Genomic DNA, 18164 nt, shown 5'->3' with positions numbered 1-18164 from the left:
GGTTGGTTTTGTCTCCCACTATATAAACCGGATTAGATGCTGCGCTGCAGTGCATCAGCAGAAACCTGTGCCAACAAGAGAGAGGTAGCCATGGATCCAGCAGTGAATCTCTCGACCCTATTGAGATGCAGCACAGGTCCAACTATGGGCCACAGGGGAGAGACATTTAAACTCACTGCTGTTCTCTCCGCTGTGATGATGTACACAGGGGTGTAGCTCCAGATTCTGGGCCCCATGAAAGAATGTATTTGTAGGCCCCCAGTGAATGCGAGCGCGCGTAAGCCGGAATTTTTTTGGCCATTTTTTTATTGATGAAAACGCATAATATGGTTTTTACCTATACATTCGGATCAGCAGTTCAGCACCTGCACTGTTGGTGGGTGAGCCTAGTAAAGGATCTTCAATGAATGGACCAATGCAATAGTCTACCAAAGCCCCCCCTCTCTCTCTATATATCTCACACACACACACACACACACACACACACACACACACACACACACACACACACACACACACACACACACACACACACACACACACACACACACACACACACACACACACACACACACACACACACACACACACACACACACACACACACACACACACACACACTTCAGAAACAAACATAGTATCAATGAGAGCATCAATAATACACCTGAGTGATGTCTAGTAAAAAAAAAAAAAAAAAAAAATTGTGGCCCCCCCTCAGTGCTGGGCCCTTGGAATCATCCTAAGCTACCCCCCCCCCAGCTACGCCCCTGGATGTACATACGTGGTCATTGTAGAGGACCTTTTTACATGCTGACTGCACTGTTGCTCTACTGCCAAGAGGAATTTGGAAATTCAATGCAGTAGCCTACTAATCAGGGCCAGTCCTGGCACATTTGGTGCTCTAGGGGAGATTAGACTCACCGGGACCGATTCAATATCCCTCACCTTCTGCCTGGTATACTGGTATAATCATGGAACTCTCATGATGTGTTTTGCCATACAATATGGTGCAATGCCACAGCTCATTGACCGCAGTAGTAATTTAATGATAATCACCTCAGTTGCCTATTTGGACTAACAATTGTACATCAGGGTGTAGTTCTGTTAGACTTCAACGTTTATAAACATCATAGACAAACATTTTACAGCCACGAAACACAGCAATTACAATGCTTTAGTCCTTGTATCAAACGGGAAAAAAAATCTTACTTTTTGGTTGTGAGACTAACCGTTTGTCAATATTTCTGGATCACAGTTTTTGACATTAGCTCCAAAGTCCTATGAGCCTCTGACTGTGTTCGGCAGGCCCGTTTCTTGCCATATGCGGACTATGCGGTTGCATAGGGCCCCCGAAAATGCCCAAAAAATAAAAAGGTAGATAGATATATCCTGTAGGGATGTAACAAATCATCAGCTTAAAAAATTTAACCGTTGTGTAACTGCTTATGACCGCAAGTGGGCGTCTCTTTATATAAAAGAAAATACATAAGTAGCTTACTGTTTTGTTGCATTTTCAAACTTTGTTTGAATTTGTGAGAAAAAAAATATATAGGTTTTTTTCACGGATCTAGCCTCTTTTCCCTCTTAAAGTGCACCAGATTGATGCATTTAAATGTTAATGAAAGTGCCAGTGTCATCAAAATGAAAAGTCCTGACACCATTGTTTATGAACAAGATAGTCAAATGGCTTTGTCATGTTTTCATTATGACAGATCACTCTGTAAGTGTTTTCCAATGCAAAAAAGTCAGATCTTGGTGACACTACCTGAAAATGCTCAAGACAGCACTATACACTATTTGCACAGCCATTTGAAATCTACAGTTACACATTACTGTACACACTGTACACATTGTAATATTCCCTCCTTGTTGGTCTGGGACATCAATGGTTGCTCTCTGTCCAATGTGATTTCTTCCACACCTTCTACCTTTTGCCAGATTGAAACCCACCTCATCAACGTATATGAATGTGTGCAGCGGTTCCCTGGTACAAGCTTTATCCCTGAAGAGAGAGAGAAAAAAACTATAAACTGTTCCTGTGTAACATAATGCATTTTGGACAACCTATTGTACAGTATGAACTGTCATGTAAGTGTACTGCATGGCACTACACAAAGTAACCAGTTTACAGCACTGAACATTATATGCATAGAACACATGTTTTACCTGTACATACTGGTGCCGGATCTCCTTCACTCTGTTACTGTTCCGGTCAAATGGCACATTGTATATTGTTTCATGCGCATTTCATTTCTCCTGAGCACTCTGTCAATTGTAGCAATTGAAACGGATTCAATATTCCCAAAGATATTGTCATCCTCTATAACAGCGCTTTGTATCTCTCTCAAATTTATGGCATTGTTTGCAATCACCATTGCACAAATGGCTTCCTCTTGTTGCGGAGTAAAAAGGGGCCCTCTTCCACCTCTGTGAGGTTGTCTTGCAATCCTATGTGGTGCAGAGTAAAATTACAGTAATGTACAGCAAACATGAGATATACAGTACTGCTTTACAGTAACCCATATTACTGTAGTGTACAATAACAGTGCTTCCCACTTGTAAAATGCTGCAGTACAGTACCATACTGTAAATATGGCAAATCTTTACTGTAACACTACAATACAGTAAATCTGTGCTGCAGTAAAGCTGTAAGTCTAAATGTAAAATGTCAAATGTAACAAGTTCTTGTCCCACTGCAAGCTTCATGTATGACACAATGGCAGTAGTGCAGTGCAGATTGTTTAGTGCTGAATTACTCTCCAGTATACACACCTGCTCTCCCGACTACATTTTTGAATATAGTAATTTACATAATTTACAGTGGTTCTCTCAACATTTGGCTGCACCCTTCGACCAGCCTCAGCCGTGATTGACAACATGGTCCACAATTGACAGATTTTGACAACTAGTTCAAAATGTTTGTATGTAATGACTCAAGCAATGAAATGAGGACTATTCGTTTTTATAGGGAATCAGGGTGCGATCCACGAGGGGAGCCCGGACCGCTATAGCTCCCCTAGATCAGACATCAGCTCCCCTGCAAACTTGATTTGCGATTTTTTGGGGGGTCTCTAAATTACTATTATATATTATTCACTGACAGTGAAGCTGACAGAGCAGCAGGAGGCGGGAATCGGATCATCTACAGGCGCAATTACACCTGCGGCTGGTGCTGCTCCGGTGGCCGTGGGGACTATTATTAGTTAAATATAAATCATTGTTTTGAGATTCACGTCACTCACAGTGGTGACTGTGGTGGGCGTCAGCGTCACTGCAGGCAGCCAATGTATCGATTCGTCGCAGCCAATGTAAATGCAGCAAGCAAATAAATGTAGCCTATTAGGGTCTTCAAATATGATATGAAATATGGGCGCGTTTCCTAGTGGTCGAAGCAAGCTCAGTGACTCGTCAGTCGAGAAAATAATGCTTGGGACCAGGAGTATTTCATATTGTTAGTAAGTCAGGAGTCTGAGAGATAATCATCTCTATCTAACTAAATAGATACTTTTTTTTATCATGGAATGTGCTGTGGAAGCCCCGTCCAGACGGCCGGACGGTAAGTGAGTTGTCTACTCTAACTCTACTCTACCTACTACAGGCTACAGACTAGTAACGTCTGCGATTACACAGTCCGACTCCTGAGCACTCCTCGCTGAGAGGCGCGCCGCGCACCACCCCCCCCCCCCCACCCCCCCCCCGACGCGGCTCACCCAAAGATCATGCTATGGGTCGCACACTGTAGGGAATGACTATTCAGCAGTCATAAGTGTAGTTAATTTTGACTGACATGACATAAGCAAATGATAATGTTATAAAACAGCAGAGAATTGTATGAAAGCAATTGATGCATGTCCAAAAGCATTTGCAATTTGTTCGGAGGAATGAGAAACTGCAACTATGATGTGCACAAATGACTAAATGTTGTGGAGGTTGAACTAACAGTTATGAGAACTTTAGTTCTGATCAGAGAAATGCACCAAAGCAATTGAGAACAACTAAATGCATGGCATACCCACCTTAAAGGGTTTGGAATCCCCCCACCATAGTTCCACAAAATAGGGGCCCCCAATTAACATTTTGCATAGGGCCCCCAAAAAGCTCGAAATGGCCCTGGTGGTCGGCATCATTTTCCTCACCCTCTTCTTCTGGCAGACGTCACAGCGCGTCCAGGGGGTCCATTCTGAGAGGGCACAGTCCACCGGAGGAGCTGCAGCCTCATCACCCACGGAACCAACAGCGGGCTCCTCCCGCTGGCTTTCACTACAGCAACGTCACTAGAAGGTACAGATGATATACAGTACATTATTAACAGTGTTGTAACTGAGTTCAGGACAGCTTTGGGTTTCCAAATGAGGACCTTGGCCTGTGAATTTCTGTTATCATAGATAGATAGATAGATAGATAGATAGATAGATAGATAGATAGATAGATAGATAGATAGATAGATAGATAGATAGATAGATAGATAGATAGATAGATAGATAGATAGATAGATAGATAGATAGATAGATAGATAGATAGATAGATAGATAGATAGATAGATAGATAGATAGATAGATAGATAGATAGATAGATAGATAGATAGATAGATAGATAGATAGATAGATAGATAGATAGATAGATAGATAGATAGATAGATAGATAGATAGATAGATAGATAGATAGATAGATAGATAGATAGATAGATAGATAGATAGATAGATAGATAGATAGATAGATAGATAGATAGATAGATAGATAGATAGATAGATAGATAGATAGATGGATCTTACCAGTGTTAAGTCAAAATAATGAGAAATTGTCCAAAGTATATTACTTCTTTATTGGAATGGGCCACTGGACCCTGCCATACACTATCCAGTGATTGGCTTACACTTACAGTGCAGTTTGTACTGAACTACTGTACTGTAGATCTGCTTTTGGCTTTTCTGCCCCGACCTAATGGAACACCCTGCAGGAAACTCTGAAACTATAGGCACTTCTAGTGTCTATGGGTCGGTTTAGAACCTCATAGACACTAGAAGTGCCTATAGTTTTTTCGACCCATTATGTATTTGTTGTTAAATTGTTACCTCAGTTTTTTGTTCTTAATTGTTCTGATCGTCTGAGGTTTCTGTATTTATTAACGCACTGTGACATTTGTGAATGTAATAACTCGACGACACTATAAAATTAGTTTAATTACTCAGTGTATTTATCGAGTATAAAGAAAGATTTAATTAATTAATTCAAATGAAGAGGGGGAAAAATATTGTGAAATCACTCCTGCTCAGAAACTTCCAACTGGAAATAATTACAGTAGATGTTTGATCAGTTCACATTTTAGTATTTCATACTTCTTATGAAAGAGCTTCATTAATAACTGCTAATAACCTACTTAAAGTAAATTTCAGGAGAAATTATACACAGACTACAGAATCTGCAGACGACAGCTTTGATCTCTTGTACTTGAAACAAAGAAAGAAAGTAACGTTCCTACCTTAGCGCAGTGCCAAGCTGAACATGAAGTGGAGGAGGCTGCGATTCGCATTGGTTGTACTCTTCAGCATTGCTACAGATAGCATGGTAGTTACTTTTGACTGACAGACAGCACTGTGTTCGTTCACTGTGATCTGCTTTTGTGTAAACACAAATTGATCGATACTGACCGGGCTATGAACTCTGTGCAACCTTTACGTTAGGACGTTAAGCTCAGAGCTGTAGTTGGAGCTATATGTAATAGGAATTCAGGACTTCCATCATCATCATCATCATCATCATCATCATCATCATCATCATCATCATCATCATCATCATCATCATCATATTTCGGGACACAGATCTGGATGCATTTCCTAGGGAGACTGTACAGTGGGGGATATAATTCAGGACAGCCATTGCCACTATTGGACTGCATTGTGAAAACAGTTCAGACTTTGAGTCCTCTAGATTTTGTTGCTTATCTCTGATTTGATTTGATTGTTGGCTATAGATAAATATGTACTTTATATGTTTACAACAATTTTCTCTAGATGGGAGATGGCAGATAACAGAACAAATAAAATAACATTTCCCAATGCTTTCAAACATTGTAAATTCCCGAAACCAGGCCTGTGTGATCGGATTACTGTTCCTGCCACATCTGTTTACTATCTTTCAATAACCTTTGACCTGTAATGAATGAACTACAGAATGACACAAGTCTTAACCACGTCATGTGATCACACACAGCCAGTGAATAGGGCAAAATAACCGGCACTGTTCAAATGTACCTCCCCTGTGCAGTGTACTACTCAATGTGAAATTAGGATTTACTGATGGACATGATATTTCTATGACATCACACTGTTAATTGAAAACAAACGAAGAGAAAACACTTTCATATAGTTTCGTTATCTTCACTTTCAGAAAACAAGATAAGACATTCCTTTATTGATCCCCTTGGGGAAATTCCGGCATCATAGCATCATGGGGAGGGGGGAGGGGAGGTACAGGTACATGGTAATAGTAGAAGACATAATACAGGTAATACAATTATAGTACAGTAGAAAAGTTTAAATAGGCAGTGTAAACAATATAACAATATAATTAACTCTGAGTATACGCATATGAGCAAGTAGGCAGTGTAATTAAGGTGCAGATGAGGGTCTGTATGCCCAATCAGTTATATTATGCATTGCAATAAATATAGTTACAATGGACACTAGAATCTAAATACTATGAGTAAGTAAGTATACAGTATACACAGGTGCAATAAGCATAAGGTACGTATGGCGTGATATACATCATACGTTCTACGTTGTCCGTTTAGGTGGGAGTCAGACTCAGTGATCAGACATTCCTAGTAGTTCTCGAATTATGTTGCCGTTAGTTCTCCGGCTGCTGGCAGCAGTCCCTGCCCACTGTTGTGGAGCCTGATGGCCACTGGTACGAAGGACTGGCCAAGGTGGTTAGTTAAGTGTCGGGTGGGGTATGAGTCTGTGACTGAACGTGCTTCTCATCTTGACTAGATCATCATAGAGGGGGTGGGAGGGATTATCCAGGATAGCAGCCAGATTCCTTCTCATCCTCCTCTCTGCCACCACCTCTAGTCTGACCAGCTCGACTCCCACCACGGAGCTAGCCTTCCTCACCAGCTTGTTCAGTTACAGTTCACTGATGTAGTTGTAGTTGTGTAATAATGACTCATGGCTGACTCTCTACTGTATGAAAAGAGCCTCCTCTGGTGGATCCATGGTCTTATAGAGTAGAACTGATGCCACTGAACAATAACGTTGTGTGGCCTATATGGGTGTAATGGTACACAAAAACCACGGTACGGTACATACCCTGGTTTTGAAGTCAAGGTTCGGTACGGGTTTTCGGTACAGTGGGGGAAAGTTTGACTTTCCATGTTCCACTCAGGGGTGATGTAGTGTGTGTGCAGTAACGAATTGTACTTGTAGGGCTGTCAACGAATATTCTATATTGAAATGTATAATCGACTTGTAAAAAAAAATATATATATATATATATTATATTAGATTGTGAAAAAAACAGCCCCCGGTGGGTGGTCGTTAGTGGTTAACATACCGGTGTATTCGTTCGTTACACAGCTGTTCGGTACGGTACGGATACGTGTACCTTTACGCCCCCAGTGGCCTAGTAACCAATCATATTCCTGTTGTATCTAGGACTCCATATATCTTTGTAGTACAGTATCTAGGACTTCATATTCATTATCTAGGACTTCATATTCATTATGTAGGACTTCATATTCATTATCTAGGACTTCATATTCATTATGTAGGACTTCATATTCATTATCTAGGACTTCATATTCATTATGTAGGACTTCATATTCATTATCTAGGACTTCATATTCATTATCGAGGACTTCATATTCTTGTTGTACTAGGACTTCATATTCATGTAGTACACTTTAATATAGTAGCCGCATTTCATTGTATACCTGTATGCCAGTATGCCGTGACAATTAAAACTCTTGACTTGACTTGACTATTGCTATCTTCACTTTCAGATAATCTATGGACAGTTCACTGATGTAGTTGTGTAATAATGACTAAAAACCTCTCTACTGTATGAAAAGAGCCTCCTCTGGTGGATCCATGGTCTTATATGTAGAACTGATGCCACTGAACAATAACGTTGTGTGGCCTGGTAACCAATCATATTCCTGTTGTAGTACAGTATCTAGGACTTCATAATCCTGTAATAGTACTATAGCATAGGTGTCAAACTCATGGCCCGCCACGTCATTTGATGTGGCCCCCCAAGAGCTCTAGTAAAAAAAAATATATATATATATCTTTTTCTTTTTTACATTAATCTTGGGTTAAAATAGCGGCGTTAAAATAATTGTGGGTTAATGCGTTAATAAAGCTTTGACAGCCTTAGTTATTACACATTCTTACACATACATGTGTGTTGAACATCTGAGGTATTGATGAAGTAACAAAGGAAAAAAGCCAAAAGCACTTACTCCTCAGACATTCTTTGACAATTTTACAGCCCAAAATACAAAAAAGATCCAGGCGGAATAGGTAACAAAGGGTTGAAGAAATATTGTCTGAACTGTCAGATGCAAGCTGGCTGTGTGACATAACCGAGCATCTCGCTCAATTGAATAAGAAGCTGTAGGGACGCAAACAAGTCCCACCCAAAACTTGACCAATATAGTTGTGAACTGAGACAACCCTTATTTTGTTATTTTTGAGTACAGTTACAGTTGTGTGTTCATGCAGACACATAATAGCAATTTCATTACGAATTGAAAATGGAGGACCCTGATGTAAACAAGTCGAAAGTCTTTCTCTGGTCTGCATCCCCTTAACAATTGTGTGTATTGAGCTGTACTGTACTGTACCCATTCTGCAATCTGTTAATTAAAGTTCTGTATCGTATTAGCTCTCGCTCGGCGTCACTCTCTGCACTGTCCTCGCACACGTGCACACGCACTGAATAAAGACCACAATGTACCTTTAATCCCAATATTTGTCTGACCACACCCCTATCAGCTTACCCATATAAGCAGGGGTGGGGCCACCCACTCGCCTCCTTCTCGCTTTCACCACAAGGAAGTGCCTCGGTAGATCCCCACACTTGAAGTGATGTGATGGTAGGAGAAGAGTTGGAAAACAAGGATACGTTGACATCATATCTTTATTTTCTCTCTCACTATTTTCGAGAAAATACGGCGATATTGTCTTCGTACTGGAGTGTCTGGAAGATGATGATCATTCTAAAAATCCTCCACCGGTTTTCGTATTGGGAGTTCGCGCCGCTACATGCTTTTCCAACTGCAGTCCTTGCTGTGTGCTGGTTGCGGTAAAGACACAGCTGGGCTGTAGGACGCGCCGCTGTTGTGAGAAGCGGTGGGTTCCGGGTTTGGTGAGTTATGTTTTGCTGGCAGGCTCCACTTGTCTGTTAGTGCTATGGGGGCTAATTGACAATGTTTATGAAAACCGGCCCCAGGCTAGGGTCCTTTGTTCAGCCTCTTAGGCGACAGAAGACCTTGGTCTGAAGCCCATTATAGTTTTAACTAGTGGGCCACGACCATTAACACTGGTGATCCCTGTGTTTTCTGGACGAGTGGATATCTCTCTGTCACCGTGTAGGCCCCTTCTTTCATATCCAAATGAGAGTATTCCCTCACGAGGAGATATGGGCATAGATGTTCGATAGCGGAAGATCTGTGTTCAAAGTCAGCTACACAGGCCAGTTGGGTATTGTGCTGGCTCCGTCGGGTGTGGTAAAATCACCGTTGTAAAACTGTGTTAACATCTTGTTTTTCTTTTCTCTTAAAAAGTGAGGAGAGTTTCAGAACGGCGGCCTGTCTGGGTGAGTGTTATATCATTGTGTACACGTTCAGGTGATAGCTGCTTAGCTTACGTGCTAGTGGTGGCCTACTGTTAGCCAGTCAGCTGTTAGCTGCAGCGCTAGCCTGCTGTGATCACTAGGTGGCCTACTAGGTTAGGCTGGGGAACGTTAGCTTGCTGCTATCGGCCTAGGTCCAGCGCGGGGTGGCTCCGGCACCTCGCGCGCCGCCGCGGTTCCCGACTCTCCTCTCCCTCACAGGCGGGGGGGATTCGAAGCTACTCTTTGGTCGCGCGCGCCGTTCGCTCTGCGTCTCGCGGGCGGGGGCGGATATCGTCCGACGGTTAGGGCGGCCGTTAGCTTAATGCTACTCTGTTGAACGTGCTTTGATTATAACCTGTTTTACACTCTTGACTACGACGTCATCTTTGACAGGCGATGTTCGTCGACCCTGCCCTGAGCCAGGACGGCAAGGATTGCGTCAACAAAGGGGACCGTAGCGACGGGTTGGAGCGGCGATGCTGGCCGGGTCGGCAACACAGGACGGCTGTGTTTACTACGGGGCCTTGAGACTGCACTTCGTTGATCTACGCTCCGGGTAGGCCAGGTCTGACCAGACCTTATACACGTCTTCTGGCTTTACCTTCTAAATGTTTTGTAAATAACGATGTTTTCCAAAAACGTGTGTTGCTGCAATACATTTAGGATACGACGCGAGTTATGTGTGAATTGTCTTGTCACTGGTAATTAGCTTCTCCGTGCAAATCGGGTTGTTGTTACAGATGTGAAAATGATCTGGTTGTTGTGTGAGAAACATCATGTGTGTTTATATGTACCGTGTACTCACAACTAAGGGGGTTAACTAACCTATGAAGCTATGCTTAGTGACAAATGAGTAAAGAATGGTTCTTTTCTCAGCCTGTAATGACAATAAACAGTGTGTTCACATATTAACAGGTTTTCCTGTTTTAACTGGCCGTATTAAGGGTAAAGTAGGAGGATTGTGTTTTTCCCCCCGGTTCCCTGGGGACTTCTTCATCCTCCTATCAGAGTGGACATGTTGTTGCACTACATTGTGTCAATGTGTGGTAGGGATACGATGTAACCCTTAGCTTGATTGCTGAGGTTGTGCTAAATCTGCTGGAGAACCTTTATTTTCCTAAAAGAAAAGATTGTTGGTCGCTTTCGTGTGTGCTTAGCAAGGCCTGTGGCCGATACTAATCGAGAATTATGTATTCTCTCATTATGAAAAACGGCGTTCCTCTGTAGAGTGTTTTTGCCATTTTTTGTAGGTGATGATGGGTTGTGTGTGTCATGTGACCTACAACTGGGTTGGACTGGCCACAGAAGCACATGTGTAAGTTTGGACCGGGGCTCTTAGAGAGCCCTCTCTATTCTGTGTTTTTTCCTTAGTAAAAATCAGATAGCAGGTTAGCTCATGCGCTGTGTGAAGCTGTCAAACGCTTCATAGAGCTGACTATGACTGTGTCATACTCTCTTTTTGTCATTACATCGTATCATGGGTGTGGGGTCGTAAAGGGGTGAACTGGTAACCTTTCCTCTCCCCCTTTTTTCTGTTGGTCAGGGGTACACCCCCTGTCCTTCAAGGTTCCTGTCACGTTGCGGTTCGGCACGTTACGGGGTGAGGGGGGGGGGGGGGGGAGGGAGTTTCCTGGTCCCACGGCCTGGAATATTGGGCGTGTGCACCGCAGAAATTCCCCCGCCATAGAGTACGTCACCGTGCGCGTCTCTGTTGGTAGGACTTCCGTGTGCTGTTCAGGTCCATGTGATGGATCTGTTTTCGGGGGGTGGTCAGGGCTCCTCCTCACCAAGCGCCTATTCGGGCCTTCTGTGAGTTCGGACTCCTCCTTCCATGTGAGGGAGCCTCCTTCAGAGTACAGAGCCTCCTCCTCAGATTGTCAAGGTGAGTGGACCCTCTAGAAGGTGTCCTATTCTATTGTGTATGTATTCGATTCAATTCGATTATTGAGTGTGTATGGGTTCGGTGCCTCTTCCCCGGAGAGCCCTAAAACCAATTTTTTACATGGCTCAAGGTGCAATATATTCTTTTCAATCTGTACAGCTCGTGTGGGAAGTCTCTCTGGGGATTCCCATCTCCTTCCTATGGGAGGGTGGTGGGATGTAAAAATGTGAAAAATGTGTACCCCCGGCTGTGTAGACTGGGATACATACTGTTGGTGCTTCCTTCTTTTCTATTAAAAAAGAGTTGGAGTTAGGAAGTGTCACACCCCTCTTGTCGTTCCCCTGGGCGCCTTGGGGATTCAATGACAGGTCTAAATAGCCTGTTCATTGATGTGGGTGTGTCCCGACGCACGTATAGTGCTAGCTCGCTGTAAACAGGCGACTGACTGGCACGCCTTGGTTGCTTGAGGTTAAAACAGCGTTTTTATAAAGCAACTGGGATGGAGGTTTTTCCTCTTCCGACGACCACATCCCACGACCTGGGTTGGTTATCGACGGATTCTCGTTCATGTCTGGGGGATGATGACGGAATGGATCTGAACATATGTAGAGGGGTCTCACGCCCTGGGAGTGGGCCACCGGGTCTGGGTGGCGCCTTCTTTTCATGTTAAGATCAACACGCATATCTGCCCTTTCTCCTGGAGTAGGCATGTCGGCGTGGTTAGGGCACGGGACTGGTTCTGGTCACGCTGGTCCGGATCAGTTGAACCCGTTGTCCGCCGGGGATGCAGATCTGCTGTTCTGGTATCCTGAGGGACTTGGGCTTTTTTCAGGGGGAAAAATGCCAGGTCGGTCCGGGTGTCACAGGGTTAAGTGCTATGGAGACCCTGGTTGGGTAAATTTTTTACTCAGCACTGTCGTAATGGCTTACGGCCATGCCAACCTGTACACGCTCGATCTCGTCGGATCTCGGCCGCTACACAGGTTGGTCCTGGTTAGTACTTGGTTGGGAGACCGCCTGGGAATACCTAGTACGGTGTGCTTGGGGCTGGTTCTCCATTCTTTTTCGCTCTTCTCTCACGCATGGCGAAGAGGGGCCTGTTGGGGTGGTCTTTGACCTCCTCTGGTGACCCTGTGCTTCCCGTATCGCCAGGCCCGGTCCGAAGTAATGTTTCGTCGACCCGTAGGCCTGGGTTAACCCTTTTTGAAAACTGAAACACTTGTACTGCGGTATAGCCGGTGTATACTCGCAGGTGTGTTTTGGAGTTTTTTCTTGAGGGGTTATAGGAACAACTGCTGCATTGGGTAACACCAAGGTGGTTGATTCCCTGGTGTGTTGGAGCAGTGTCAACTCCCGGGTTCACCGGTTGAGGGTGCCCCTGCACGTTCATGACGTCTGCCAATCGTGTCAGCCTTCTCTGCCTCAACCCCTCTGGGTGGGTTTTTTTTTAAATGGAGGCTTGGTCATGCAACAACGCCAGCATACGCCCCTTCCGCCGGGGCAGCTGTGTTCAGCTGTCCTCTCTGGCGCCTGTCTCGTCCGCAGTCTCCAGGCTAGGGTTAACAGCCTGTTGCCTGGTTTTTCCCCGGTGCGCTGCCTGCTTCCGTTGGTTAACCTTTATTGTGTGCTTACGGCCATGCTGACTGCCTGTTCTGCAGGGTCAGTGTGCCAGGCGGTGTACTATTGGGGGGACAGGGCCCGCTCGGCTGAGGGGCCTTTGTCCGAATACGCTGGCGATATGGGGGGCGGGGTCACTAAGTGCCCACCTGGTGGGGTCTTGATGCTGGCATCATGGACTTCTCCGGGCCCCCGTTCCAGGGGGTCCAGTCCCTTTGGTGGGTCTGGGTCTTCCTTCGCGCTCCGCTGCTACGGCCTTGCCACGGGGTTGGGTTTGCCCTTGACCCCGTGATTCTGGGGGCAGTAACGAGGTTGTTTCCTCCGTTCGTTCCCGGGTGGCATGCGGGTTGTGCGTGTGTAGTCGTGGGGTCAAGCCACGGTCTGCTCACCCTGTGCGTTGAGTTGCTTGAGTGCCTCTTCGCACGGTCGGGTCCGTCGCCCTCCCGTGAAGCCCCCAATAGGGGGGGTGCCCTCCATTAGGGTGGGTCGGGGGGGCTCGGCCCTCCCTGTTCTGATGGTTGTGGGGGGCTTTCAGCGGGGTGTATTTGTCGGCCGATGGCTCTCGCTCGGCCTCCCTTGTGCAGAGAGTGACGCCGAGCGAGAGCTAATACGATACAGAACGTTAGGTTATGACTATAACCAAGTTCTGTTAGTATAGCGACGCTCGGCGTCCGACGCCGCTGCAGCCCTTGATCTCGCCTTGTGGTGAAAGCTTGGGAAGGAGGCGAGTGGGTGGCCCCACCCCTGCTTATATGGGTAAGCTGATAGGGGTGTGGTCAGACAAATATTGGGATTAAAGGTACATTGTGGTCTTTATTCAGTGCGTGTGCACGTGTGCGAGGACAGTGCAGAGAGTGACGCCGAGCGTCGCTATACTAACCTAACGTTAATTAAACTATCTTCCATTAGTTGGATGTATGGCCTCTGCAAGGTTGTGTGCAGCCATTTGTTTTTGTAACATCTGCTACATCTGTCCCACGCGTTCTTTGCAGCTCACAGTTGTTAGTTCTGCCCCTCTTGACTGTGACAAAAAGGTTTTGAACAAACTTAATGTCATAGCTTGTATTTGATGATATTCTTCTTTGTTATTTACTTGAATGGTTTGATCATTGATTGATGGAGTAATATGGGGTTCTGATCAACTAAAATTATTTGTTAAAATAACATAAGCTAACATATACTTTTACATCTATGCAAATGCATATGCAATATGTATAACTTGAATAAGTAATAAATACAGAAACAACATGTTTAACAATATGTAAATGAGTAGCTACATTTATTTTACATTACATTAACATGTATACGGTCTTTGGCCCTTTGAGGGCAACCATAATGCTGATGTGGCCCTCTGTGAAAATGAGTTTGACACCCCTGTACTATAGTATCTAGGACTTCATAATCCTGTAATAGTACTATAGTATCTAGGACTTCATAATCCTGTAATAGTACTATAGTATCTAGGACTTCATAATCCTGTAATAGTACTATAGTATCTAGGACTTCATAATCCTGTAATAGTACTACAGTATCTAGGACTTCATAATCCTGTAATAGTACTACAGTATCTAGGACTTCATAATCCTGTAATAGTACTATAGTATCTAGGACTTCATAATCCTGTAATAGTACTATAGTATCTAGGACTTCATAATCCTGTAATAGTACTATAGTATCTAGGACTTCATAATCCTGTAATAGTACTACAGTATCTAGGACTTCATAATCCTGTAATAGTACTATAGTATCTAGGACTTCATAATCCTGTAATAGTACTATAGTATCTAGGACTTCATAATCCTGTAATAGTACTATAGTATCTAGGACTTCATAATCCTGTAATAGTACTACAGTATCTAGGACTTCATAATCCTGTAATAGTACTACAGTATCTAGGACTTCATAATCCTGTAATAGTACTATAGTATCTAGGACTTCATAATCCTGTAATAGTACTACAGTATCTAGGACTTCATAATCCTGTAATAGTACTATAGTATCTAGGACTTCATAATCCTGTAATAGTACTATAGTATCTAGGACTTCATAATCCTGTAATAGTACTACAGTATCTAGGACTTCATAATCCTGTAATAGTACTATAGTATCTAGGACTTCATAATCCTGTAATAGTACTATAGTATCTAGGACTTCATAATCCTGTAATAGTACTATAGTATCTAGGACTTCATAATCCTGTAATAGTACTACAGTATCTAGGACTTCATAATCCTGTAATAGTACTACAGTATCTAGGACTTCATAATCCTGTAATAGTACTATAGTATCTAGGACTTCATAATCCTGTAATAGTACTACAGTATCTAGGACTTCATAATCCTGTAATAGTACTATAGTATCTAGGACTTCATAATCCTGTAATAGTACTATAGTATCTAGGACTTCATAATCCTGTAATAGTACTACAGTATCTAGGACTTCATAATCCTGTAATAGTACTATAGTATCTAGGACTTCATAATCCTGTAATAGTACTACAGTATCTAGGACTTCATAATCCTGTAATAGTACTACAGTATCTAGGACTTTATATTCCTGTTGTAATACAGTATCTAGAACTTCATAATCCTGTAATAGTACTACAATAACTAGGACTTTATATTCCTTAAGAGTCTGCCAGCAGTAAATCAAAGCTCAAGGGAAACGTGGGAATCACATGATATTTTATTTGTGACTGAACAATGGGATGAGTACAGTGAGTGGGATGAGTACAGTGAGTGGGGTGAGTACAGTGAGTGGGATGAGTACAGTGAGTGGGGTGAGTACAGTGAGTGGGATGAGTACAGTGAGTGGGGTGAGTACAGTGAGTGGGATGAGTACAGTGAGTGGGATGAGTCCAGTGAATGGGATGAGTACAGTGAGTGGGATGAGTACAGTGAGTGGGATGATGAGTACAGTGAGTGGGATGAGTACAGTGAGTGGGATGAGTACAGTGAGTGGGATGAGTACAGTGAGTGGGATGAGTACAGTGAGTGGGATGAGTATACAGTGAGTGGGGAGAAACATACGTACAAAAGTCATTTTTCTCTCTTCCATGACAATTCTCGATTTCATAAATAAAATTTACAAAATATTTCAGACTATTTAGATTTTCTTTTTCTTACACAACCAGGTTTACACTTTATCATCTTCATCATTGAGTCAAGAAGTACATAGTGATATCATCTCTATTATTTCATCATATAAAGTTGCCATCTTTTTGTTTTCAGTGGAGCAGACTGACAAATATGCCCAAATGCTTTGTTGCAACAATGACCTCTTTATTGTATATAATGACTGGGCGAAAAGAACAGAGAGCGGACGACGACGACAACAACAACAACAACAAACAAACAAAACAAAAAAAAAACTGTACAACTGATAAGGCATAGAGATGCTCTGGGCATAATGTTTGTATTAAATCATACCATATCAGAATGGACTTATTGATTTTGGTTTTGCTCCAAAAAGACCACCCAGTTATACGAGTAGTAGGTCAAATTCGAAAGCAAATATTGAAGGAAGGGGATCACGTTTTCGGAAAACTAGAATATCTAAAAACAAGAATATGCAGGACGAATCTCCCACACAACACCCCCCCCATAAAAGTGACAGTGACTTGCCTGTTGGGCCGACGCACCCCCCCCCCCCCTCCCTTTATTTGTGTGTGCATGAGGACCCCCTCACTTCTTTCTGTTGAGTTCAAAACAAGTGAGACGGTTATGGCAGGCATTGCTTTGAACGACTATGTAACACAGATTCACAGTTCATTATGTCACAGACCAAAACAGAAAAACAAAGTTATTCTTTTATTTTTTTAACAAAACAAAAAAAGTAAAAAGAAAGAAAATTGGCAACGAAAGCAAAGCAAACATCCAGACGTTTAACAACAGAGGTGCTGGGTGCTGGTAGGGCATTGCTTAAGAGAGAACCACAGGTGGTTGGCGTTCCGAGAGGCAGAGCTATCTTATGGCACAGAGGCTCAGGTGAAGGGGACCGGGGGAGGAGATCTTATTTACAAAATAGACGATTTGGCAAAACATTTTACTCGATGCCTTAAAAAAAAACATTTTGTTATCTATGACGACTTGCCGTCGTCTAACTCAAGAATTCACACCTTACAAAAAACAGAAATATTCTATTTTGATCTTTTAGCGTTAAAAGGATGCTGCAGTCAGAGAAAGCTTTTGCTCACAGTTGAGTTCGCTGGATCCACAAACAGAGTCTGTTCATGCAAATGGACGGGTCAAGTCAGTTGGTGTTATGAGAACATTTGGTGAATCCATCTGTTCGGCGCCGTCCTCGCCTGGTGGCAGTTATCCAACGTGACGGTCGACCACATAAAACGTCCCTCCTCCTGACGTGTCTCTAAAAATAATTTGTCTCCTCTCCATGTCCCAACGGCCATTTATTAGTCTTCATAGATATACCCCCAGTAGTGCATAACAGGAGGACACAACAGCCGCCTGCTCTCTGTTTGAGGGTTCACAGATGGTGAAAGGTCACTTCCTGGTTCAAAGGTCATCTGATTGGAGGAGAACACACGGCCAAAGTCTGGGTGTCATTCTGAGGAGTCTCTGGTCTAAGGAGGAAAGCAGGTCCTAGGGTGACCGAATGTCAACTTTAACTGCAGAGAGATTTCACAAATGTTTTGAAAATCCAGAATGTGTCTGTGTGATCCAGGTGTGATCCAGGTGTGATCCAGGTGTGATCCAGGTGTGATCCAGGTGTGATCCAGGTGTGATCCAGGTGTGATCCAGGTGTGAAGGACACAGTGTTCCGCAGTCACTCCCTTTACTCTCAACAGCTCACTGACCTCTTCTCTTCC

The 18164-nt window shown here is 43.4% G+C and overlaps 1 protein-coding gene across 1 annotated transcript in view; it reads right to left on the bottom strand.

Moving 5' to 3' along the window:
- The window catches only part of LOC311239408 (complement component C8 beta chain-like), a gene marked incomplete at both ends in the record, with an annotated part of 85060 nt that overhangs the window by 66858 nt on the left and 38 nt on the right, over positions 1-18164 (bottom strand). The window contains 2 exon segments of the mRNA XM_084327712.1: positions 4137-4260; positions 18153-18164. The exon segment at positions 18153-18164 is cut by the window's right edge and continues 38 nt beyond it. Coding sequence (XP_084183838.1) covers positions 4137-4260; positions 18153-18164 — 136 coding nt within the window.

Source organism: Notolepis coatsorum (assembly GCF_963971535.1).
Source record: "Notolepis coatsorum genome assembly, chromosome: 13".
NCBI lineage: Eukaryota > Metazoa > Chordata > Actinopteri > Aulopiformes > Paralepididae > Notolepis > Notolepis coatsorum.
Note: the sequence above shows the minus strand (reverse complement) of the source record. Positions and strands in the feature narration are given on the sequence as shown.